This window comes from Capsicum annuum, chromosome 12 (genome assembly GCF_002878395.1).
Source record: "Capsicum annuum cultivar UCD-10X-F1 chromosome 12, UCD10Xv1.1, whole genome shotgun sequence".
NCBI classification, from domain to species: domain Eukaryota; kingdom Viridiplantae; phylum Streptophyta; class Magnoliopsida; order Solanales; family Solanaceae; genus Capsicum; species Capsicum annuum.
Genome location: NC_061122.1, coordinates 228491875 through 228516990, shown reverse-complemented (window position 1 = coordinate 228516990; position 25116 = coordinate 228491875). Strand labels below are relative to the sequence as shown.

The following is a 25116-nucleotide window of genomic DNA, read 5'->3' as shown; positions in this document are numbered from 1 at the left end:
AAAATAAAGATGTTATGTTATGCAACAGAATGTCATTTAAATCTTGTGATTTTAGAAATGTAAGGTGAAATATATAGTGAAATTAAAGATTAGCTAAACATGAAAAGTGACACATTTATCTTGAAAACTATATAATTAAAATAAAGAGAATAGTCTGTAGAAGCACTATATTTATGTTTAGAACTATTATATTTTATCATGATAAAAAGTGTTATTTGATTTGACAAGACCTATTTCTGGTGTTTGGTTGGTGAGCGAAAAAAAATTAATGTACGAGTCCATGTTTTCTTGTAACAACCAATCCATTAACGAATAGGAAAAATGTGTCACGGCTGGAACATAAATAGGCATAATAACTAATGAGTGGTGTGCCTGAGTCCTTTCTGATGGTTCGATGACATATTTGAATTTTTATCCATTACAATTATTTCAATACACCTTTGGCAGGTTTCTATTTACTTTTTCTTTTGTTACATTCTATTTACTTTCAAATGACACGAAAAAGATAAAACTTAATATTATATCAGTTCAATCATATGGTATTTCAACCATCTTTTATCTCCACTTCTATTAGTTTCCATTTTTGGACTGACTTTGTCTTAAGTTTTAGTGCAATATGGGACATTATGATTACATCCAACTTTTCAAAATAAATTAATTAAATCCTTCAATAATTCTCAAAAATAGTTAATTAAGACAACTTACATGTACATAGCAACTTCCTATGAAATGCAACTATATAAATTTATAGTATATGGGATAAGCATCTAGTACTCACCGGTAAAAGTTGCTACGATACATTCCAAATTCACAGGGGTCTTATTACCCCTGAATTTAATTTTAGTGTATCTTTATCACCCGTTTTGTGCTGACATGACACCTTTTATTACATAAAAATGAGGTCCACATCAAAGGTGTCGCGTAAGCTAAAAGGGTGACAAATATACGCTAAAATTGAGTTCTAGGATAACAGGACTCTGTGAAGTTGGAGTGTGTCATAGCAAATTTGATCATAGTTCAGGGGGTAACAGGAACCCTTTGAAGTTGGAGTATGTCGTAGCAAATTTGATCATAGTTCAGGTGGTAACAGGACCCCTTTGAAGTTAGAGAGTGTCGTAGCAAATTTGATCATAGTTCAGGGCCCAGGGGGTAACAGGACCCCTATGAAGTTGGAGTGTGTCGTAGCAAATTTGTTCATAGTTCAAGGGGTAACAGGACCCCTTTGAAGTTGGAGTGTGCCGTAGCAAATTTGGTCATAGTTCAGGGATAACAGGACCGCTCTAAAATTGAAGTATATCATAGCAAATTTGGTCATCATTCAGAGGTACTAGATGCTTTACTCTATTATCTTTTTTTCCCCACAAAAAGTAGGGGTAAGGTTAGACGGAATCTTTCCTATTCTTTTATATTATTTTCCTTCTTCAATCCTCACTAGTGATATTACGTACTAACACTGAATATGTTGTTGTCATTTGTCGGGGCTATATAAACTTAAAAGTCATAAAAAAAAAATGAAAGAAATTATTTTGTGCTATTCCACATCATGTATAGGGATACCATAACCCATATATAGGATGGTGGGGTTTTCCATTTAAGAAATTAGATAACATGTTATAGGAACATTCTTAATGAACCATCTCTTTCTTTTTCCTTGTTTCATAATTTGTGGGAGGCAAAAAATCTACCAAAATCTTATCATTCAAAATTTTGATAACAACAAAGGGTGAACACATTTGCAAAAAGAAAAAAAAAAAAAAAAAAAGGTGTATATGTGCATTATTTTGTATAAGTAATATCAATTTGTTGTCACAAATTGATTTTTAGAATGAGTTTTAAGTCTTAGATGATAGGGTTTTAAGGCTTTAATAATTCAAATCTTACATTATGAAAAAAAAAAAAAAAAAAGAGTAACAATAAAATGGGACAGTCGATGCACAAAGTAGTCGATGTTCACGTTAGGTCAAATTAAGGAAGGGTTGCATACTGGAAGTGAAATGAATCTATCCTGATATAAGTATTAATTAACAGTCGATTTTACTGTTTAAACTCATGACTACTACACGAAGAAAACTTTATTGTTGCTTCGAAATCCAATGCTCCCCTTCAATAAGAGCAAGAATAACAAAAACAGTACCTCGGTTTCAAATTTATTTGTCTTAATTTTCTTTCTAGTCCGTTTCGAAAGGAATGCCTCTTTTGTTTTTTTGGTAACTCTTTAAGTATAATTTTTCACGTGACGTATTTAAAATCATAAGATTAAACGATATTTCGATACGTTCAACATATCTTTAGTTTAAGATAAAATCTTCTTTATTTTCTTAAATTTCATTTCAAGTTAAAATCAGACAAACAAATTTAAACGAAAGGATAGTTACTTTCATAATTTTAAAAAGTGACAAATATTTTAAAACTAATTGACTGCCCTATGCTAGCATAGGATCTTTGTGGGACTCGAAGGATCGATTTTTTAATTCCATGCAAAAAAAAAAGCAAACATTCTTTTACATCAATATATTTGACTTTCCCTAGTCCCTATTAACTTAAAAAGCCACAAGCATAGTACATCAAATTTTTTAAAATATGATATCTCGTTGAGTTGCCAATTATTATAAAGTTGTCATGTATCCCACTTAAACTAAAAAGAAATTAAAAACAAAAGATAACACTTTTTGTTTGTCTCAAGTTGCAAAATGGACTTCAGGCTGATTCAACCCTAAAAGTTAGCTCATGAAAAGAAAAATTTTCAAGATCATATAATGACACGAACATTCATTCACAATTGATATGGGAGAATCAATCACCCCTGCACCCTCAAGATTGGTCATCGGGAGTGTGAATAAAATAAGTGGGGCCCAATAGGGATGGCAATGGGGTATGGCGGCGCGGGTTTTTTCTAAACCCGCCCCCCACCCCGCATCATCTTTAAACCTGCATAAACTCGCCCCACACCCATATCCGTGCGTATCCACACCGTGTAGACACCTAATTTTGTTCCTCCCCAATATCAATTTTATTCATTTTTACCTCCCTTTATCATACACCCTTACCCATGTGATTATACCCCACAAAAATACAAAAAAAATAATAACAAACCCACTAACAAACTTAATCCTCAATTATTCTTTTGGTAACAAAATTAACTACTCTTCCTATCAATTTTGGACAACACATCACCACCCCACACCCTACCCCACTACCCACCCACGTGACCCCTCGCACTATCACCTTTCATATATACATATCACATTTTCATGCACAGGGGAAGGATCTTCATCACCAGCAATACACTCTCCATTTTTCGAATTTCACTGAAAACTGGCCATCACTAACTGATCAATACCCACTACAATTTATACACACACTAACACACCCATTTCATCATCAACACCACTCAAAAAATCTATGGAATAGATATTCACTCCACCATTAACACTACACGGCACATCACAAAACCAATCTCTCCACCATTAGCGCACACAACTCATATCACTCTCACGCTCTACCCGAAACCACACACATACCCACACAGAGATTGAAGTGGGAGAGAAAGACCTCACGTCATTTTTTGAACACTCCATTTTTGGGTTCTTTTCTTTATCTGAGAAAATTCCACGATACACACAGAGACACCATCGTCTTCTGAACAATTCACGCACAGAATCGAGGAGAGAGGGAACCAAAAGAGAAAAGGGGTAGACAGAGTTAAGGAAGAAAGGTCAGCTCTATGTTCGGGTTACTGTTCCGACAACGGTTTCGTCGGAAATGTGTCGGAACCTACCAAATCTGATCGAAATTACAAAAAAAAGGGCTACTAGTTGACATCTGAAATTCTAATCCACTAATACCCCAAGATCGGCGTCAGATCAGTCCGTTAATCACCTTTTTCTGACTAATATTGGCCGAAAAGAACATTTTTCTCGGTTGTCTATTGTTCTGTTTCAGTAAACTATTGTTGAATAGGCAAAATTCCTAAAACCAATCTCTTTTCCTTTCTCGGGTATTCGCGGGGACTGTCTCGGGGTTGTTTGGTCTTCTTTTCAAGTTTTGATCGAGTTGGAGTTGGTTCGATTTGAAGTTTCAAATCAAGATTTTGGATATGGATTCTACCGAATTTAATCGAATAATACATCTAGTTTGAAAGCAACATTTTGAGGTCCAATTCTACTCATTCCTTATTTTTATTTCATTGTTTATCATATTCGATGTGTTGGGTTGAATACTGTGTGTCGTTTGATCTTGGTTGGTGAATATTTGCTTGTTTTGATTCGTTGTGGGTCCTCTCGATCATGAATTGTGTGATGAAATAATATCTCATTCGAGAAGCGGAACCAGTTATGTGGGATTGAGGATTGAATAATTGATAAAAGTGAATACGTATTTGTTTGGATTCATTATTAGCACTTTAATTTGGAATAATCATGAATTTTGTTGAAACAGATAGGCAAACGTAGGTCGGGTAGGCGAATGTAGGGATTGTGGATTGATGGAATATTTGAGTTGTGTGATTGAATGGTTTTTTTTTAGCTATATTGTGTTGGGATCCTTTGTATCATTTGGTCGAGGAATGCCCCGAAGTACTTGTACTGATTTATTCGGAGAATGCCCCGAGGTATCTTGTACTTGGAAAATGTTCGTGGTGAAGGCCCGAGGCATCGGGTAAAGCACGGGAGCATAGTTAGAATTAGTATAGGTTAGATAGGATTTATTTTCGCATTTTTATATTTGGACTGTATAAATTGGACTGCACACTGTACTTTTGATTCATTTTTATTTTGTTTGTTTGTTTGATTATTTTACGTATTTTGTGTGGTTTGTACATTCGTAGTGTCAAAATTAGCCAATACGCTCCACCAAGAGACCGTGGTCGAACCAGGGGATCGAGGGATGCCTAACACCTTCCCCTCGGTCAATAGAATTCCTTAGTCGGAATCTCTGTTCGCAAACCAGTTTCAAAGAGTCAAATAATTTTGAAAAGGATTTTAAAAGGTGACTTGGCACACCTAGTTTATGTCAAGTGACGACTCTGAATAAAAATGTAAATAATCCTTTTTCGAAATAAATTTTCAATCTTTTGTCACTTTAATAATAAAAACCCTTTCGAAGCCATAAAATCTAATCTTTCGGAGTTAAAAAAGGGGTGTGACAGCTCTGGCGACTCTGCTGGGGAATCTTTTCAAAATTCGGTCTTATTTTTGGAGTCCTATCGGCTTTGTTTGGCATTATGGGTGTATAAACATTGTTTGTGATTATTGTTTGTGTTATTGTTATCACTGTTGTGCATTTTCGTGCTCTTTGTGTACAGTATTTATCCTATATGTTACCGCTTTTATATCTGGCATCATGTGTCTACCCCCAGGCCTTCTTTCTGCAACAAGTCCATAGTATACGTGTTGTACACGACCTCTAGTTGAGCCACCCTTATTTTAGGGGGGGAGCCGTCGGTATTATGGAATAGGTGGAAAGCAAAGCAGCCACTATCGACCATAAGCTCCCCCGAACAGGCTTGTTAGTGAACCACAATGTAGGTCAGCCTTTAGGTCATGCTTATGTGCATCATACTGAGACCTAGCGGGACCCACATGGCCCTTTGTAGGAGACTCACCTCTAAAGCATCCCTACGTGCTAACTGTTGCATCTTTAAGGGTAACGTTGGTCATTTGACGGACTGATTTGAAAAAAAAATATTTGTTAGGAGTAAGGTGCGTAGGCAAAAAATAAAAAATAAAAAAAAATAGAAAAAGTTAGTTGAAAAGAATGAATCAAAAGGAATGTCGTAGTTTATTTTAGAGTTCTTTATGGCTTTTGTTCTTCACGATCCAAAAACTCAAAAAGATTTTTTTTTACGTTTTGCATTTATCTTCTCAAAGTACCGTAAGTTCAAAAAAAAAAAAAAAAAGAGGGTTTTGTTTGCCCTTTTCTACTTATTTGTCAAAAGCAAAAATACCAAAAAGATTTTTCTTCATAATTGGTGGTGTCAGTCTTAGTTGAAGTGTCTAGTTGAAAATCCAAAAAAATTTTATTTGTTTGTTTTTGGTTGTGTCTCTTAAGTTAGGGTCAATTTATTAGTTAATCATTAATTGTCCAATCTGGACGAACTACGCACCCCTGATTCTCCTCTTTCGGGAGTGAGATACGTAGGCAGCCTATTGTTGGTTCGGGGATCTTATTTAAAAATTCAAAAAGATTTTCTTCACTCTTTATTTAGAGTAGGTGTTTCATACATATCTTGAAAAAGAAAAAAAAAATTTCTCAATAGTCGTAGGTTTCATTTTTGGTTGATCTTATTTCAAAAATTCAAAAAGATTTTTTTCATTCTTTATTTAGAGTAAGTGTTTCATATACATCTTTAAAAGAAAACTACAAAAAGATTTTTCTTCAATAGGTTCAAGTTTCATTTTCATATGAAATTCAAAATTGAAAATCCAAAAAAGACTTTTCTTTGGTAATCATAGGTTTCATTTTGTATAGGAATTTTAAACGTGAAAATGCAAAAAGAGTCTATTCTTTTGACAATTTGTTATTTTCTTCTCTTTTTAAAGTTTCAAGAAAATAAAGAAGAAAGGAAAAAGTTTAATTGGCCATTTTGGCAAAACTTCACGAACTACGCACACCTGATTCTCCTTTTTGGGGGGTGAGATACGTAGGCGCCCTTCTTGGGTTCGGTGATCTTTTCTAAAAAAAAAAGGGGTTTTGAAGAAAAAATGTTGAACTCTAACATATTTGTTACCTCTTGTTCAGTGAGTTTAAGGTGGTTGGTTTGTGGTTTCCTGGTTGGTCCTCCATATCACACCAAATCCAAGGAAGGGTTAGTTGTGTCCAACAAGGATATGCCTCAGAATCCATTCCACGTCAAATGCACCTCAACACTTCCACCACTCTTTCTTTATCTCCTCAGTATAAGTCTACCACATTCACAGTACCACATACCATCTGTGTTTTTGTTGCTCAACCTTCTACTAAGGCTTCCACTTTGTCTATCAATTCAACGATTGTGCTTCCCTAGTCCACTAGTGACTCCACGTTCAATACTGTTGATGATCATTGGTATACTCTTGAGCCTACAGTTAAGTTAAGTGAACCGCCAAACTTTCTTACTAAGCAGCCTAGCATGCCAAAAGAGCCAGAGAAAATGGTTGGGAAAGTGAAGAGTGTAGAAAATGATATGAAAAATTCCCCTGAACTTATGAGCTATGAAGATGTTTCATATAAAAACTGGGGCATGTCTTCAAGTTTTAACCTTCCTCCCAGCTTTAAGACATCAAAATTTGGGGAGCCTGATGGACAGAAGGATTTTGTGAAACATTTGGGATGACATTGCAATCAACCAAGGGAAACTGAAGGAAAGAAGAAGGAACCTATTGTCATGACAGGGCCAAAACAGAGTTTGAGAGGTTCAACCAACCAATACCGTCAGCCTCAATCCCGAGCTTACATATCAGATCCACATAACCACTTGCAACAAGGTTTCTTTCTCCGAAATCAAAGAAATCTCATTCCACTTCCTCGATATCCTGTGAACAATGCACAATTGTATGCTCATCCATCTTCTTATCCACAATGGCATGCACCTGTCCCTCAACATCGTCCTCGATCCCCACAAATTTACCAAGGGACCTCTAAATCCAAATTTCATCCGAGGCCAGAGTTCGCAAAGAGGAGGAAGGAAAAAAATAATTTCACTCCTATTGGGGAATCCTATGCCAGCTTATTCTAGAGATTGGTACAGCAGGGCATGATCACTCCTCTCCTTGGGTATACTCCTGACCCGCATTCAAGAAGCTTTGATCCTAATGTGCGATGTGCATATCATTCTGATGTTTAGGGTCATAGTACTGAAGATTGTCGCACTTTGAAAAGAGAAATAGAAAAGATAATTTAAGATAAATTGATTTTGGTGCAAAACATTGGCCCTTCGACCATCCCACAGAGTTCTTCACCAGCACGCGGTACTGCACAATATGTGGGAGGCAATGAGTTAAGCATGGGGATCCAGAGCTTATTTGTTGAAGGAAATGTGTCTGACAGTGGTGGAAGCTCTAGTCATGTTGATATGCAAACCAGTGGCTAATATGTCAGGCTGAGCAATGGAAAAGTCACCCCTCTCCCTACTAGGAAGAGGTTTGGTAGTTTGTTTTATTTTTTTTTCTGTTTTTCGAATTATTTCAGGGTTGTAGTTCGGGATCTATCTTGTTTTGTCCCTTTGTCGTTTATGTTCAAACCCTTTATCTTTTATTTCAACTAAATGAAGTGTCCCTTTTCTTTTGTGTTTCAAATATGTGTTGTTTGTTTGTTGTCTTTATACAGTCACTTTATGCTGATTCTAGTGATATAACATGCCTGCGGATTTTCAGTCAGATCTTAAAATCCAGCTTAATCATGAAGCATTGAATCAGAGAGTTAAATTTAGGAAAAGTGAGCATCTGAGAAACTAAATAGAGTGTTGGGGCATTTGGTGATCAACTTGAAGCCTTCTTTGAAAATTAAGACTTTTTAAGAATCGCAAGGATAACTTGGTCATCAATTGAAAAACATGTCTTAATTAGGTCAAACAGTGTCTACATGATCCTATCAAGAGGAAAAGGAAGAAAATTAGCTCCACGAAGTCATGAGTCCTTCAGCATGAGAAATGTACAACAAAGTGGAGTTGTATGCTGGGCAAGTGTAGAAAAAGAGGTGGCACACATGCTCGGGGCAAGTTAGTGTTTTAAAACATTTCATAAGTGATCTTGATCGTGCACTTTCGCACTGCATACTATGTACTAACATTTTCAAGAATTGATATGATGAAGGCATTTCGTTCTACTATCCAAACACTATGTCATCCTTTGTTTACCCTCATTTGGGCCTTAGTGTTATTTTCTTTCATACCCCTCTTTTGGAATCAAGATAAGAGTCAACAAAATTCAAAAAAATATGTCGAAAAAGAAAGAAAAGATAAGTGTCAAGAAAAATAAAATCAGAAAAGTCCCTAAGACAAAAGAGTCAACAAAAGAAAAAAATAGAATCAAGTGAAAGAACAAGCTGCCAGAACTACGCATGACTTGATTCTCCTCTCTCGGGGGTGAGATACGTAGGTTGCCCTACTAAGGGTCGGTCTAACCAAATAAACAATTTAGAGTCACCCAGTCAAAAGAAACTGGGGCATGAGTTAATCTCATTGTTTGAGTCTATTCCAAAAGTTATAAGTCCTAACCCACTTCAAGTGTCGTTTGGGCCTAATGCCATCCTTTCTTTCTAACCTTATCCAAAAACCAAGTTACAACCAAAGAAAGACCTTCAGATCAATGTTTGAGAATGTTAAGGTGGAGCATGCAAGGGATATAATGATGTATTTGGGAACTATTTGTCTTCCTCAGCATAGGGAATCAAGAGAGAAATAAAAATGAGAGAATCTTATTGGTGAAAACCCTTACAGACACCATAAGGCGATGGCAAGTTGAGAGAAATAAAAATGAGAGAGTTTTATTGGTGAAAACCCTTACGGGCACCATAAGGCGATGACAAGTTGAGAGAAATAAAAATGATAGAGTCTTATTGGTGAAAACCCTCACGGGCACCATAAGGCGATAGTGAGCCGATAGAAAATGAAAGAAGCTTGTTGGCGAAAACCCTTCAAGGTGCCACTAGCCGAATGAGGTCTTAAATACTATTGACCTAAGAAAGTAACTCAGTTTCAAGGCCATTAACTCAACAACAATGGGTAGAAAGTTTGGATGAAAAGATCAAGCTGCTTAATCCAAAATGTATGGCATAATCATTAGTGTTGACTGTCATTTTTAGATGAATTTTTCGTTTCTTTATTTTAAAAGGGGACATTCATTGTCTTTTCTTTCTTCTCTTTATTTTAATTTTATCTTTCTTAAGTTATTTATCAAAACAAAAATTGTCATTCTTCTTTTTGTTTTTTGTCTTTGAGTCAAGTCCGTGTCAAAACAAGTGAGAAAAGATTTCAAAACTGGATACCAGCTTCTTTAATTGCACAAAGCAAGACAAAAGCTAGCACATGAAAGAGACATGATTGTGAGCCCAAAAAAAAGGCATGTAGGAAGTTTTATCAACAGAGAAGTCGGGGAACTCATGGAAATACCAAGGTTTAAAGGGTTTATTTGAGAAACACGACAAAGCAGAAATACTGTATTTGTTTCAGAGTCACTCTTAATAAGCTGAGTTTGAGTCAATGATACAGCGAGTCAATGACATATGCTAATGGTTGGAAGCAAAGCTAAATGTGACGGGGGTAGGAGCAATTGCCTCAAAAGTCAAAGTCACAAACTAGCCACCATGTTTTTAAACTCACAAGTTTTCTATGTATGTAATAGGAATACATGTTGCATTCAGATCAAGGATTTCAGAGCCTAAACATCAAAGGCCATAATTTCTCACCTCAACAAACGCAAGAGGCAAGGTTGCTGCACAGGTTTGGTAATCAAAACCATGGTAAAACTCATAATTCAAGATCTCTGGGAGACGCACTTCCTTGTTTTGGTAATTCAAGCAGCTTTGGTAAGGAGATGCACTTTATTGTTTTGATAATTCAAACAACATTGATAAGGAAACACACTTCCTTGATTGGGTAATTCGAATTTTGCTTCTTAGGTAATGCACTTCCTAACTTAAGTCTTGATTCCTAGAAGACGTACCTTTTAGTCGAGTCATTCACCTTGACTCCTAGAAAACGTACCTTTTAGTCGAGTCATCCCTTTTGATTCCTATATGACGTACCTTTTAGTCGAGTCAACCCCTTTGATTCCTGTAAGACGTACCTTTTAGTCGAGTCATCCCCTTTGATTCCTATAAGACGTACCTTTTAGTCGAGTCATTCCTATTGATTCCTATAAGACGTACCTTTTAGTCAAGTCATCCCCTTTGATTCCTATAAGACGTACCTTTTAGTCGAGTCATTCCTATTGATTCCTATAAGACGTACCTTTTAGTCGATTCATTCCCTTTGATTCTTATAAGACGTACCTTTTAGTCGAGTCATCCCCTTTGAATCCAATAAGACGTACCTTTTAGTCGAGTCATTCCTTTGATTCCTATAAGACGTGCCTTTTAGTCGAGTCATTCCTTTGATTCCTATAAGACGTACCTTTTAGTCGAGTCATCCCCTTTGATTCCTATAAGACGTATCTTTTAGTCGAGTCATTCCAATGAACTCATAGAAAATACATTTCTTTGTTTGGGATAATTTTTTTTTTCAGTTTTGATGTGATTTCAAGAGCATGCCCAAAGCACAGGGCGAATAAATGGAAAACCAAGCAACAAGGTGAAGAAATTGAAAGTTAAACAGATTGAAAAATAGCAAGTCAGGAGCCCGCCACAGAACAGGGTGAAAAAAAAATTGAAAGCATAGAAACAAGTTGATGAAATAGCAAATCAGGAGCCCGCCTGCAGAACAGGGTGAAGAAATTGAAAGCATAGCAACAAGTTGATGAAATAGCAAGTCAGGAACCCACCTGGAGAACAGGGTGAAGAAATTGAAAGGCAAGCAACAAGTTAAAGAAATAGCAAGTCAGAAGCCCGCCTGAAGAATAGGGTGATGAAACTCAAGTCAAGAGTCCAAAAGAAGCTGTATAGATAGGATTTTTATAATTTCATTTATGTTTTAACTTGTAATTTTTATTTTTGATGTAATGACAGAGCCGCGGACCGGAACCTCGATGGAACCTCACTCGACTCTCCAACTCAGTATAGTTCACTTCTCGTCCAACCCTTTAAGATACTTGTGACTAAATTCCCTCGTAACTTGGGTGGGTAGGATTTCCTAAGTCGGGACTCGATTGTCCTTCTTCTTTCTGTTTTTTCCTTCGAATAATGGTCGGGATAAAATTTTATCTGGTTGTCTACTTCTTTGTCCGAAAACACTTCGTGTTTACATTCAAAGGGGGCATGATGTAGACACCTAATTTTGTTCCTCCCCAATATCAATTTTATTCATTTTTACCTCCCTTTATCATACACCCTTACCCATGTGATTATACCCCACAAAAATACAAAAAAAATAATAACAAACCCACTAACAAACTTAATCCTCATTATTCTTTTGGTAACAAAATTAACCACTCCTCCTATCAATTTTGGACAACACATCACCACCCCACACCCTACCCCACTACCCACCCACGTGACCCCTCACACTATAACCTTTCATATATGCATATCACATTCTTACGCACAAGGGAAGGATCTTTATCACCAGCAATACACTCTCCATTTTTCAGATTTCACTGAAAACTGGCCATCACTAACTGATCAATACCCACTACAATTTATACACACATTAACACACCCACTTCATCATCAACACCACTAAAAAAATCTATGGAATAGATATTCACATTCATCATTAACACCACACGGCACATCACAAAACCAATCTGTCCACCATTAGCGCACACAACTCACATCACTCTCACGCTCTACACGAAACCACACACATACCCACACAGAGATTGAAGTGGAAGAGAAAGACCTCACGCCATTTTTTGAACACTCCATTTTTGGGTTCTTTTTTTATCTGAGAAAATTCCACGATACACACAGAGACACCATCGTCTTCTGAACAATTCACGCACAGAATCGAGGAGAGAGGGAACCAAGAGAGAAAATGGGTAGACGGAGTTAAGGGAGAAAGGTCAGCTCTATGTTCGGGTTACTGTTCCGGCGACGGTTTCATCGGAAATGTGTTGGAACCTACCAAATCTGATCGAAATTACAAAAAAGGGGCTACTGGTTGACATTTGAAATTCTAATCCACTAATACCCCAAGATCGGTGTCAGATCAGTCCGTTAATCACCCTTTTTCTGACGAATATTGGCAGAAAAGAACATTTTTCTCGGTTGTCTATTGTTCTGTTTTAGCAAACTATTGTTGAACAGGCAAAATTCCTAAGACCAGTCTCTTTTCCTTTCTCGGGTATTCGCTGGGACTGTCTCGGGGTTGTTCGGTCTTCTTTTCAAGTTTTGATCGAGTTGGAGTTGGTTCGATTTGAAGTTTCGAATCAAGATTTTGGATGGGGATTCTACCGAATTTAATCGAATAATACATCTAGTTTGAAAGCGACATTTTGAGGTCCAAATCTACTCCTTCCTTATTTTTATTTCATTGTTTATCATATTCGATGTGTTGGGTTGAATACCGTGTGTCGTTTTATCTTGGTTGGTGAATATTTGCTTGTTTTGATTCGTTGTGGGTCCTCTCGATCATGAATTGTGTGATGAAATAATATCTCATTCGAGAAGCGGAACCAGTTATGTGGGATTGAGGATTGAATAATTGATAAAAGTGAATACGTATTTGTTTTGATTCATTATTAGCACTTTAATTTGGAATAATCATGAATTTTGTTGAAACAGATAGGCAAACGTAGGTCGGGTAGGCGAATGTAGGGATTGTGGATTGATGGAATATTTGAGTTGTGTGATTGAATGGTTTTTTTTTAGTTATATTGTGTTAGGATCCTTTGTATCATTTGGCCGGGGAATGCCCCGAAGTACTTGTACTGATTTATCCGGGGAATGCCCCGAGGTATTTTGTACTTGAAAAATGTTCGTGGTGAAGGCCCGAGGCATCGGGTAAAGCACGGGAGCATAGTTAGAATTAGTATAGGTTAGATAGGATTTATTTTCGCATTTTTATATTTGGACTGTATAAATTGAACTGGACACTGTACTTTTGATTCGTTTTTGTTTTGTTTGTCTGTTTGATTATTTTACGTGTTTTGTGTGGTTTGTACATTCGTAGTGTCAAAATTAGCCGATACGCTCCACCAAGCGACCGTGGTCGAACCACGGGATCGAGGGATGCCTAACACCTTCCCCTCGGTCAATAGAATTTCTTAGCCGAAATCTCTGTTCGCAAACCAGTTTCAAAGAGTCAAATGATTTTGAAAAAGGATTTTAAAAGGTGACTTGGCACACCGAGTTTATGTCAAGTGGCGACTCTGAATAAAAATGTAAATAATCCCTTTTCGAAACAAATTTTCAATCTTTTGTCACTTTAATAATAAAACCCTTTCGAAGCCATAAAATCTAATCTTTCGGAGTTAAAAAAGGGGTGTGACACACCGCACTGCTCCACGTTTTAATTTTTATTTTTTTTTTTGAAAAATTTATAACTTCATTGGAAACCATAATATTTTCAAATCTGCAATTAGGAAGTAGTAACAACCAATTTCTATTATATCACTTTTCACTAAGAAATTGTTAGAGAAGTATCAGGTGTACAAGCAAATATCAGATTTTTATTTATAAGGTGAATCAAGAAATTAAAATTAGAGATCATTTAGTTTATTATCTGATTATTTAAGTCTTTGCTATAGATAAATTAATTAAATAAGCTATGCATGGCAAAGTGATTTAATAAGGAAAAATCAATAAACTTTAGTTTGATATTTTGTGTTATAAAATTGTTTTACCGATTTCAAAAGAAAAGTTATGAATTTATTTATTTGTAGTGTTATATATATCGTTTTAATTATGATAAAATTTTAAGTAGGAAGAATACATATAATTTTAGGTAGATTCACGAGAATAATACTAAATTTTAGTTTTTTTTTGTTTAAACCCGCAACCCGCCCTGCCCCGCATCATTTAAAAAAAACCTTACTCCAACCTACCCCGCACCCACATAGTCTAAAATCCATACCGCCCCGCATAGCCTAAACCTGCACCACCCCATTGCCATCCCTAGGGCCTAATATCAGTTAAATAAAGAATATAGATAAGTCTGACTTGATATGCATGTTAAAGAAATGAATCTTGGACTAACTGAACCCAAAAACTAGATCACAAAGGAGGATTATCCAAGACCATATAAGGAGACCGAACAAATCGATTAGTCATGGATTATTGAATTTTTTTTAATCAACTATGAGCTACTTAATGACAAACTTTGTAGTTAAATCCTATTTTTCTTAGTGATGATACACTCCTAAACCTTTTGTTTTGCAACTTGCCCCATTTAGTTAGTTGATAAGTTTTCCTAATGCTTTCTTTTTAAGGGATAAACTTATTCAATTAAGGAAATTAATTAAGTAATTATTAAAAAGAAGCAGGTTTTTTGTCCTTGGCTCCATCATAGAGCTAGGTTTCAACTTGTACAATTTACCTTTGAAAGTGTGTTAAAGCCAAAAGGCTTATGAACTTCTGCATCACTAAAGTAACAATTTTATCTTTATTTAATCAATCTTGATAAGTAAAACATGCAAATGCTTTATGTCAGCAGCTACCATATTCCACAAAAAATGCAATTTTATCTTAGTTTTATGTAACTTGTGACTTGTCCTATATCAATTTTCAAAAAATAAAAAAAGAGGGGCGGGTGGCGGAATTGGTTAAATATGTGATCTCTCAAATGATTAGTCTCAGATTAGAAATCCTCCCCACATATTTTCTCGATCGAGCTCGTCGTATGAGGTTTCCTATATAATTTGCAGACTACTAGATTGAAGCAAATTTTACCTTATGTATATCAATTGCAGATTCCCTTCTCAAGAAAATGAAAAAAAAAAAAAAAAGTTGAGTTGAAGGCAACTAGCTTATAATTGGAAAAAAGGTACTTTTAATTAACTAATGCTTAAGAACCTATAATATAATTGAAGAGTAAATTAAGAACTTCTAGTGATGTAAAATATTAATTAGAACCAACTTGCTTTTGGTTAATAGGATTTTGAGAGTATGCTGATCTTTTTATAAGAGGTTTTAATATTTGACGAAGTGATTAAAAAAATATAAATCACTATAATGATAAGTGGATTCATTTTTTTTTGTTAAAAAAAATATATTCAGTTTATCATTTCTTCCATTCAAATTGTAAAAGTTTTTCATCACTTGCTCCTCTTTAAGAGTAGTGGAAATATTTTGTTGCAACAATTCGAACGCTGGTTAGACTATTCACATTTTTGAATTTAATAATGGCACAACTTGATAAATAAAATCATGATACTTGTTTGATCAAAACAGACGACACGTGTCACGAACTCGAATCGTAACAATTACGATACTTCCCTATATTATATGTTGTTCAATAGGTAAGGATTTAGTGTCTTACTATATAATTGAGCACATCTATTAGTATATATACCTAGATCATTAATCAATTTTGGTACAATTTTTCTTCTTATTTTCTTTCCTTTTCATTACTTCTGAATAAATTGTCAAAATTGTGAAGGAAGTGGTGAGTGGAGAGCAAGTGGTGGGTACCCATATTTGTTGCGGTGGTAATACTTAATCACGCTCGATATTTACATCAAATCAATAAAAATATAATATGTGTTTGTATATAATTTCCTACCACTTATCGTAATTAATTAACATGCATTTCACCTCATTGTAATCACTTAATTATAATAAATTTATACGATTCAGCATAAACACCTGGTGACAATAAGTAATTACCCTAATGTATGCAAATTCTTTTAAAAAGACAATAAATCCATGTATCTCATATATGAATTCATGTATAATATGTGTATAATTATATAAAATTAGTGTATATCGCCTCCAAAGTGGAATATAATTTACATTTTGTGAAACATGTGGTAATTTCTATTATTTGGCTGTAGAATACGATACATTTGAGAACTAGCTAGCACTAGGAAGCTTATTAGAGTTAATGGAAGGTGTTTTCTATACACTTAACCTATGTTGCTCGGACTTTTCAAAAATGCCTCGGAATGCATGTCCGATCCTCCAAAAACACGGCTGTGGTAACATTTTTGGAGAGTCGGAGCAATGTAGAATTATCAAGTTTAAGACAAGATGAAGTTACCTTCTTGCTCATCAGACTCTTTCAACATCAACACGACCTCGCGCATTGAAGGGCGTTCAGCCGGGGACATACAAGTGCATACTAAGGCAATTTTCATCACTGTAAGCATGTGACTAACAGTAGTTTCATCTGTCAAATCCAATCGGATATCGAGTACCCCTGGTGTCAATGAATTGTCGCGAATATAATGCCTAACACGCGTGACAAGATCACCTCCTTGATCGAGTGGTTGTACTGGTGTTCTTCCGGTTAACAACTCCAATAGGACTACTCCGTAACTATAGATATCACATTTTTCTGTTACCTTCATGGTGTAAGCATATTCTGCAGTAGAAAAAGCAGAACGATTAAACAAAGGTTCAGTAGCAGAAGGAAGAGGTATACGCGTTTCCTTACTCTCTTCAAATAGTTCATCAAATAAATATATCGGTATCATAGTATGAAAACGTTCACCAAGGTAACACTAGTACTAGCTATTTGCTGCAATGAAATTAACAAATCCTAGTCAGCTCGTGGGAGGAACTCTACGGCCTTATGAGGACTATCTAGGCAGCGATATGATTCATGACATGAATTTAGACAATGACCGGGCTATATACTATATACAAGTTCTCATGAAAAGAATGAAATGTACTTACCAGGGGCAATGTAGCCATAAGATCCAGCAATTGCAGACATCGACTTTGTCTGAGGCATGTCAACAACTTTAGCGAGACCAAAATCACCAACATGAGCTTCCAACTTCTCATCGAGCAAAATATTATTGGACTTGATATCGCGGTGGATGATCTGTGGTTTGCAATCGTGATGTAAGTAAGCAAGACCTTCAGCTGCCCCAAGAGCTATCTTAAAGAGTTGAGGCCAGTCTAAGCTACATGATGCTCCGTGAAGCAATTCACCCAAGCTACCTTTGTCCATGTACTCGTAAAGAAGAAGATTAGAACCCTGATGATAGCAAAAGCCGTATAGTTTAACAATGTTACGATGCCTGATCTTTCCGAGAGTTGAAATCTCTGCTCGGAAACTCTTCTCTATGTTATTACCCTCTCTGTTAGAAGCCAGCTTCTTAACAGCGATCTTTTTCCCAGATCGCATGACTGCTTTGTAAACCGTCCCAACACCTCCTCTTCCGACAACACAACTGTCATGAAAGTTGTTTGTAGCCTCAACCAAGTCGTGGAAAGTGAACTCTACTTCAGGAGGGAAATATATGTCCGTAGCTGGAAATGACGCGTCCTTGTCTTTTACGGATACAACTGTCTGAACTGGATGACACATCATCAAATACAAAACTACCATAACCAAAACAAGAAAAACACCAACCACAACAGCGGCAACAACAGTAACAATCTTCCCTCTCGAAGCACCTGCACTTTTGACTAGAGGATCGGAATTGAATGGAGGAGATTCGTCACATCCACCTAAAAGACCACCGCAAAGGCCTTTGTTTCCAATAAAGCTACTGACATCCATATTCTGAAACAGCTGTATATTTGGCAGTGGTCCAGTGAGGTTATTGTATGAAAAGTTACAGCTCATTAGACTCGTTAAGTGTCCGAATGTGATTGGTATTTCACCAGTCAGATGATTATTGTTGAGATAGAGACTCTCGAGTAGGATAAGATTGCCAAGCTCAGGTGGTATTGTACCAGAGAGATTGTTGTTACTAAGATTCATCGCAATCTGTAGACCAGTAAGATTACCCAATTCTGATGGTATTTCACCCGAATATGAATTTCCACCCATCTGCAACTCTGTCAAACGAGAAAGCCTCCCCAATGCTGCTGGCATCCTTCCAGAAAACTTGTTATCCGAGACCAAAAGACGTTCAAGCTGCGCTAGTTTTCCAATTTCATCAGGTATAACACCAATAAAACCGTTCCTGCTGAGATCAAGACGTTGCAGCGCCTTGCATTTCAGAATGCTCGGTGGTACTTGACCAGTCAGAAAATTAGACGATACATTAAAAGTCACAAGTGATTCGAGATTCCCTATCTCCTGTGGCAACTCGTGCGTGAAATAATTTCCTGAGAGATCAAGTCTTTGCAACATTCGACAGTTTCCAATCTCAGGAGGTATTAAACCGTGGAACAAGTTCTGTCCTAATTCAAGAGCAGATAGATTACTCAATTTGCACAAGTCAGAAGGAAAATTCCCTTGTAGCCAGTTACCATCAAGACGAAGTTGTACCAATGAGTCACACTTAATAACACCAGTTGGAATGTCCCCATGCAAGTTATTTGAACCAAGATTTAGCCAAAACAAACTGGAATTCCTACAAATATATGGAGGAATTCTTCCTGTGAGATAGTTGCTTGATAAATCAACCACCCAAAGTCGGCTATAGTTCCCGAGACCTTTGGGAATACTTCCACTTAGAAAGTTCTGAAAGAGCTGTAACTGAACCAATCCAGTGAGATTCTGAAAGGCAAATGGAATAGAGCCGAATAAGTAGTTAATCGACAGATCAAGACGTTCCAAGTTACTTAAACGGGTGAGTTCCTGAGGTATGACACCTTTGAGCTGGTTCTGAAAAAGATACAACAGTTTCAGGTTCTTTAATTGACTGAACTCAGTTGGTATTTCTCCTGTCAAATGGTTCTCCGAGAAGTCAATTTCTATCGCTGAAGAAAGATTCGCAATGACCTTTGGAATTGTACCGTTGAATCCATTCCGGTATAGGTATAACCTCTTGAGAAATATTAGCTCACCTATTTCTGCAGGAATTTCTCCAACCAGGTGGTTCTGGTATAAAGCAAACAGTTCAAGTTTTGTACAATTTCCAAGTTCCTTCGGAATATAGCCCGAGAGTTGATTGTCCCAAAGTACAAGTTGTTCCAATCTACCAAGCGTACCGACCTCTTTGGGTATATTTCCTCCTAGATTGTTTTGTGCAAGACCAAGAACTTGTAAGCTCTCGCAATCACCAATCTCCGCTGGTAGACTTCCAGAAAGTGAATTCTGTCCCACTCGAAATGTTATCAATTGTTTTAGCTTCCCGAGTGATCGAGGGAGTGGACCAGTGAGGTTATTGGTGTATGCAACAAAAGAAACTAAAGACGAGAGCCTCCCAAACTCCTCTGAAATAGAACCAGATATCATATTGTTGAACAAATTCAAGTCTTCCAAATGAGAAAGGTTGTACAACTCATCAGGGAACCGCCCGAAAAATTCATTATCATGGAGCTGAAGACTCTGCAATTTCGAGCAATTTCCTATCTCTTTCGGAACATTCCCTGTGAATCTGTTGTGAGACAAGTCAAGAACGGTTAAACATACGAGACCACCAATGCTAGAACTCAACGTGCCTGAAAGATTCATAAACCCCAGATCAAGAGTTTGCACTACTGGATCATAACCAGAAGTGCAATTTACGCCTTTCCAGCTACACGGTGTCTCATCGTCAGGATTCCAATTTTCAAGATTGTTAAACTCATCCTTTAAGTTCTTTTTCAACTCAAGTAGGTACATTCCTTCAGCATTCAATCCTTCAGCAGGACAAACCATCGTCAGCGAAGCCAACAAGAAAACTATCCAAAACAGAATTAGACCATTTCTTGAGCCATATACCCCAGACATCACAACAACTCTCATTAACTCAAAGTTGCAGCTTGACCTGTTATCCAACCTATAATAATAGAGATTGAATTTTCTTAAGAAAAGAACCCAATAATTCAATCATCAAAGTCAAAGCAGATGAATCATCTATTTAGAAAGCAAATAGCTATAGCATATAATCAGTGGGTTCAACTGTTCGGACTGGAGTACAAATATATATATATTAAAGGCATAAAACATAAACAGACACTCAAACTTGACCTCGGCTGTCAAGTAAGTACTCCAACTTGGTCTAAACTGACAACTAAACACTCCAACTTGAGACACACTGTTTGCTGAAATTTTGGGGGTGTCTAGATGATCAGTTTGTAAGCCGGAGTATTCAACCGACACACAGTGAAGACGATTTGAGGCGATTAGATGAGCATACTCAAATGTTTTAGCGCGTGTTTATGTATTATGCCAAATAAATATCCAGAAGATTGACAAATCAACCATTTCAAAGAACTCCAAAATTCAGAATTTTCAAGAAACTCCACCAAATAATGTATATCCAATATGCTAGATTAACAAGTCAACTATACAAAGCAAATCCATGAAAGATCAAAGCTTTAGCATACCTCTAGGATTTTGTGGCATCACTTCTTCAAAATGCTGGAGACCCCACAGCCCCAGAAAAGCAAAGACAACCAAGAACTGTCAAATGATTCCTTTTGTTGATGACACAGTAAAAAACATAGAATCATGAAATGGGAAAAAGACAAATGAAAAATTCTATATATAAAAGGTTTTTTCAAGAATCGTGGTGATCTTCCCATCTATATACACAATTCGTGAAAAAGGAAAAAAAGATTCAAACTTTATTTATCTAACAAGGAAAAAGAAACATGGGAAATCAAATGTAATGTTTCTAAATGAAGATTTTGCTACCCTTTTCTTTACAACATCAACAACATACCCAGTGTAATCCCACAAGTGGGGTTTGAAGAGGGTAGAGCGTACACAAACAACCTTAATCCTACCTCGTCGAGATAGAGAGGCTATTGATGAAAAATTCTATACACAAAACTAAAAGCTCCTTCCTTTTTCCAAAATCGTGGTGATCTTTTCATCTATATGCACACTTTTTGAAAAGGGAGTAATGGTAAAAAGATTCTAACTTTATGTATATAACAAGCAAAAATGAAACATGGGAAATCAAATGTAATGTTTTTCAGTGAAGATTTTGATACTTTTTTTAACCCCTTCCCTAGGAGCTCCCGCCTTTTTTCTCCCTCGATGACTCGAATTTATAACCTAAAGGTCGAAAGTGGAGTACGCTTACCATCCGAACAACCCCTCTTATCGAAGATTTTGATACACCTTTTGCATCACACAGTTTGCTTCTTTTACTATAATATTTGGTTGACTGTCACTTTCTTTCTTCTCTAACTAAAATGTTTGTTGCTTTTGAGTACTTCAAAGGGTCACTAACTGTCAACTATTCTTGGCATTTTACATACACTTTTTCCAGAAAAATATTCAAATGGACTTTTGAGATTGGGACGGTTGTTTGTTTTCTTTTTCTTAGTTCTTTCTTTTGTACAAAATTGGACATCAGGACTTTAGAGGAAGTGAAATCAGATGTGATGCTAGCAATGGTGTCATCTTCTAAGTTGACGTGTTTAATTGATACTTGTGGCCCGAATTTTGTAGATTTTCGTGGTGCGATCCATGCTTGTGATTTTCCACGAGATCTGTGGTGGTAGCTTAGGTATCGGGCCGATAGGCTCGATCTCGGAGCCCACCATTGATCTCGATAGGGGTGTGGGCCCGAAGCCCTTGCGGTATGAACCTTTATGTTTTTGGGCCTAGCACCTATTTGTACGCACGTACTCCCTCTATTTCGTTTTAGTTGACCCTCTTTCTAAAAATATTTGTTTCAGTTTAGTTGTTCCTTTTGATGAATTCTTCCAATACTAGCCTCACCATTAAATGACTAAACAAAGTATATTTACTCAAATTTATATTTTTAAAGCATAATTAATAAGGCTAATTTGGTAAAATAAATCCCTAATAAATATTTTCTTAAAGAGAGTGTCAAGTCAAAAAGGGCCAACTATTTTGAAACGAAGGGAGTATTATATAAGTGTTATTTAGTGAGTTGTTTCGGATTATTCAGAAATTACGTCTCTCTACATTGTACTCCTCTTCTTTCATAGTGAAATTCCTCTGCCTTTACCCGTGTTTTTTTCGCAAGAATTTTCACGTAAATTTATGTGTTCTTGTTTTCTTTCTGCTTGTGGTTTGTTTTATTTCTGCCCAATTCATAACAGATACAATGAAAACAATACAACAACAACGACAACATACCCAGTGAAATCCCACAAATGAGGTCTAGGAAGGATAGGGCGTGCAAACATTACCACTACTTCATGGAGGTAGAAAGGTTGTTTTCGAAAGACCTTTGGTTCAAGTGCGACAAATCTAGGTACAAAGAAGAAGAAAGAAATCGTGGAGAAAATAATGCAAAATCTACAAGAATGAAATAAAAAGAACAGTATAATAGTGCGATATTCGAAACGTAATAAATAACAAACTACGATAGATATCACAAACAAGGATTACAATGCTACAACGATATTTAGATATGCATTTTCAAAAATGAAGTGTTTTAACGGCCAGTTCAAGTCAAGTTAACGTGTTTATATTTGTATTATTTCTATTTTTTTTATTCGAGATTTATTAAAAACAATCTTTCTATGCACATAAAATAGGAGTAAGGCTACATAAATAAAAGATATGTAACGTGATGACCATTCTTCCTTCATAATTCATAAATAAGAAATTTAATCATCATGATCATAAGGTGAAGTTTACCTACTCTATTTTTGCATTTAAAAAAAAATATATATTTGAGGATTAATAGAATATACATAGCTCTATAATCGATATATAAATTATGAAACCGTCCCTCTAATCTTCTCCCTAAATATATTTTTTTTTAATTTGTAGGCAATCGATAAGATTTGAACTCGTAACATATATCTAAAATATATTTAACACATTTTATATATAATAAATTCTTATAATTCAATTTTTTTACAAAGTAAAAAAATTTTAATTCACTGAGCTGTCTTCTTGTTTTTCATATGTTTTTTACACATAATACATTCTGCATCATTAATATAGATCAAAAACATTGGGACCAACGCCATTTTCATTTTCAGTGCAAGAATATTTTGAAGATTAAACAAAAAGCAATCATTTGCATAATTTAATGTAACAATATCTTTGAATATCTTCTATTATATTGTGTGTAATCAATTGTATCCCATTAATTTATGCAAAAAAAAAAAAAAAATCAGTTTATTTATTCAAAGTCAATGTTAAAGCTCCATTTTGTTCTTAGATAAATGAAATAGTAATAATTTGGTCAACATAAAGCACATATTTATTTATTTATTTATTTTATCTTTTGAATCATTAATGATATAATAATAAAATATACATAAACTATTCCGACTATTTCATCATTATCGCGGAGAGTACTAAATTTATTATTGCTATACATTTTTTCTGCCTCAAATTATATATCGTGCTTTCTAAAAATAGCCATTATAAATTACTCTATTTGTCTTTTTAGAAATTCAAAATAAAATTAATTTATTTTTCATTTATTTTTAGTGATAATTGTTAATTACAAACACAATATTATGACACATAAATAGAATAAATACTCAATAAAATGAGATATCTTGAAACATAAATAAAAATAAAATAATCAAATATCCCTCCTAATTAGTAATACTTTTCCCCCTCCCTCCCCTCACCCACCGCACACACCACAAGATACATCTCGCGCCTATGAACTGCTATAATTATCCAAAAGGACATTCAAAACTAGAAGGATAAACTAACTCACTTAATGAATCGTCGAGCTACAAATCCTAAGACTTACAAGGTGGATTCTCTAAAAATCCAATTTCGTGGGTGGTTAAGAGGGCCCACTTAAAGACTTGGGATATCAGCAAAAAAATGTGAAGGTTGCAACAAGCCTTCCAGCCATAGAGAATTAATTAATTTAGTTCTGATTTGAATTGGCTTAAAGGGCGTACAGTGAAAATTCTACAAATATTTTGAAACAGGGAAAATACTTTGTGATATTTTTTTATTACGTATTTTTTTTTTTACTTATTTTTGGTTCAAGATAATGTGGTCCATGAAGCACCAAAACCTAGGTGGATTATTAATTTTCCCATGCCTGCATATGGATCTCAAAGTCATGGGTAATGATCCCATTTAATTCTCCTGTATAGAACATGCCACTATATCACAAATTTGATAGAAATTCATGTATATTCTTGACTTATTTTTGTTCTATAAGAAAATTATTCTTCTAAGAATATATTATTTCACAATTTTTATATGACTTATGTCACACACACACTGGTTTTCACCGCATCCGACCCCGCTAGGGAGTTGGTTTTGGAGAAAATGGGTTTTTCCAATTAAAATGACGTTTTGAAAAGGGATTACTTTACTTACAGAGTCGTCACTTGGAATTGAGTTTGGGTGTTCCAAGCCACCTTATTGAATCCCTATTCAAAAGGAAATGACTCTTCAATTTTTGTTTTTCGTCTGCGAACTAGAAATCCGGATAAGGAATTCTGTTGACCGAGGGGAAGGTGTTAGGCACCCCTCGAGTCCCGTGGTTTTAGCATGGTCGCTTTAATGACTTACGTCCGGCTTAAATTAATTAATTTTTTTTTTTAGGAACTATAATGTTTGTTAACCTAAAAATTGTT

General features: G+C 35.7%; 1 protein-coding gene and 1 pseudogene across 2 annotated transcripts; both read right to left on the bottom strand.

Annotated features, from left to right (window-relative positions):
- Positions 1-16413: 16413 nt before the first annotated feature.
- On the bottom strand, positions 16414-21924 carry LOC107851621 (probable leucine-rich repeat receptor-like protein kinase At5g63930). Of its 2 annotated transcripts, XM_016696705.2 has the most exons (4): positions 21654-21924; positions 20950-21039; positions 17410-20399; positions 16443-17095 (listed from the first exon to the last, which is right to left on the bottom strand). In XM_016696705.2, the coding sequence occupies exons 3-4, from the start codon at positions 20363-20365 to the stop codon at positions 16752-16754; spliced, it is 3300 nt and encodes a 1099-aa protein (XP_016552191.2). In that variant the 5' UTR covers positions 20366-20399; positions 20950-21039; positions 21654-21924; the 3' UTR covers positions 16443-16751. The 2 variants fall into 2 exon arrangements, with proteins under 2 accessions (XP_047257234.1, XP_016552191.2); XM_047401278.1 differs by having other exon boundaries at positions 16414-17095; positions 20950-21923.
- LOC124889768 overlaps positions 20933-25116 on the bottom strand; it is a 9173-nt pseudogene continuing 4989 nt past the window's right edge.

Excerpts from the sequence above, each read along its gene's own strand:
- LOC107851621 (XM_016696705.2), bottom strand. The coding sequence starts at position 20,365 with ATGAGAGTTGTTGTGATGTCTGGGGTATATGGCTCAAGAAATGGTCTA. Across the intron at positions 17,096-17,409 it reads TTATGGCTACATTGCCCCTG|AATATGCTTACACCATGAAG; the intron begins GTAAGTACATTT and ends TTTCTACTGCAG.